This window comes from Octopus bimaculoides, chromosome 6 (genome assembly GCF_001194135.2).
Source record: "Octopus bimaculoides isolate UCB-OBI-ISO-001 chromosome 6, ASM119413v2, whole genome shotgun sequence".
NCBI lineage: Eukaryota > Metazoa > Mollusca > Cephalopoda > Octopoda > Octopodidae > Octopus > Octopus bimaculoides.
The window spans coordinates 40,545,040-40,545,898 of record NC_068986.1 but is presented as its reverse complement, the minus strand read 5'-3'; the positions used below and the strand labels follow the sequence as shown (position 1 = coordinate 40,545,898).

Below are 859 nucleotides of genomic sequence, written 5' to 3'. Positions count from 1 at the left end.
TATATACACACATACACACACACATATATATATATACATCTATGTGTGTGTATGTGTATCCCATTAAAAAGACACTATGCTTTTGTTTTTTGTTTTCAAAACGATTCCGTTTTTTTTTCTTGAAGAAAAATAAATGCTAAAGTTACTCACGGCAGTTCAGTTCGTCGCTTTTATCCCCACAGTCGTCATCACCATCACACTGCCATGTTTTTCGAATACATTTGTGGTTTGTGCAGGTGAATTGGTTACTAGAACACGTCGAATACACTGAAATTTACAAAAAAAAAAGGAGAGGATAAGTTATGTATGTATGAATGTATGTTTGACTGTGTAAAGTAAAAATGAACAAAGACAAATGCATTAAAAAATTTCCATTTGTAGTAACCTAAAATGATGTGATGAAGATTCTGAAAAATAATATAGATTTTTATAGACAATAAGCTGTATTTTTGACATAAAGAGGTTGGATTAATAATTCTAAACCACAATTAACTTTCAATAAATACTTCTTGATGGGTAAATGTCTTTTGCTATATTTCTGAGCTAACCAAAGCCCTCATGACAGGGTGTAATTTGAGTAAGATTTACTTGATATTTCAATTTTTCTGTCAGGTCAAATGATTTCCACCTCATATTATCTCAAAGTGACTAAACTAGGCTGTCCGGAGCCTATAAAGCTATCTCAATCATTATCTTTGATGATAAAATAAGAAATGAAGGACCTGGAAGGTTATATTTCACCCTTTGCCTATCTAAAGCATTTTGATAAGTTTGTCCCAAACATCCTTGTGAAGGTGCATGGCTAAGTGATTACAGCATTGGGCTCACAATCATGAGGTAGTGAGTTCAATTCCCAGAC

At 32.8% G+C, this 859-nt stretch overlaps 1 protein-coding gene across 1 annotated transcript in view; it reads right to left on the bottom strand.

The window, feature by feature from the left end:
• The window catches only part of LOC106882548 (low-density lipoprotein receptor-related protein 4), a 461,294-nt gene that overhangs the window by 117,843 nt on the left and 342,592 nt on the right, over positions 1 to 859 (bottom strand). The window contains exon 3 of the mRNA XM_052968692.1: positions 151 to 267. Coding sequence (XP_052824652.1) covers positions 151 to 267 — 117 coding nt within the window. The remainder of the gene's footprint in view (positions 1 to 150; positions 268 to 859) is intronic.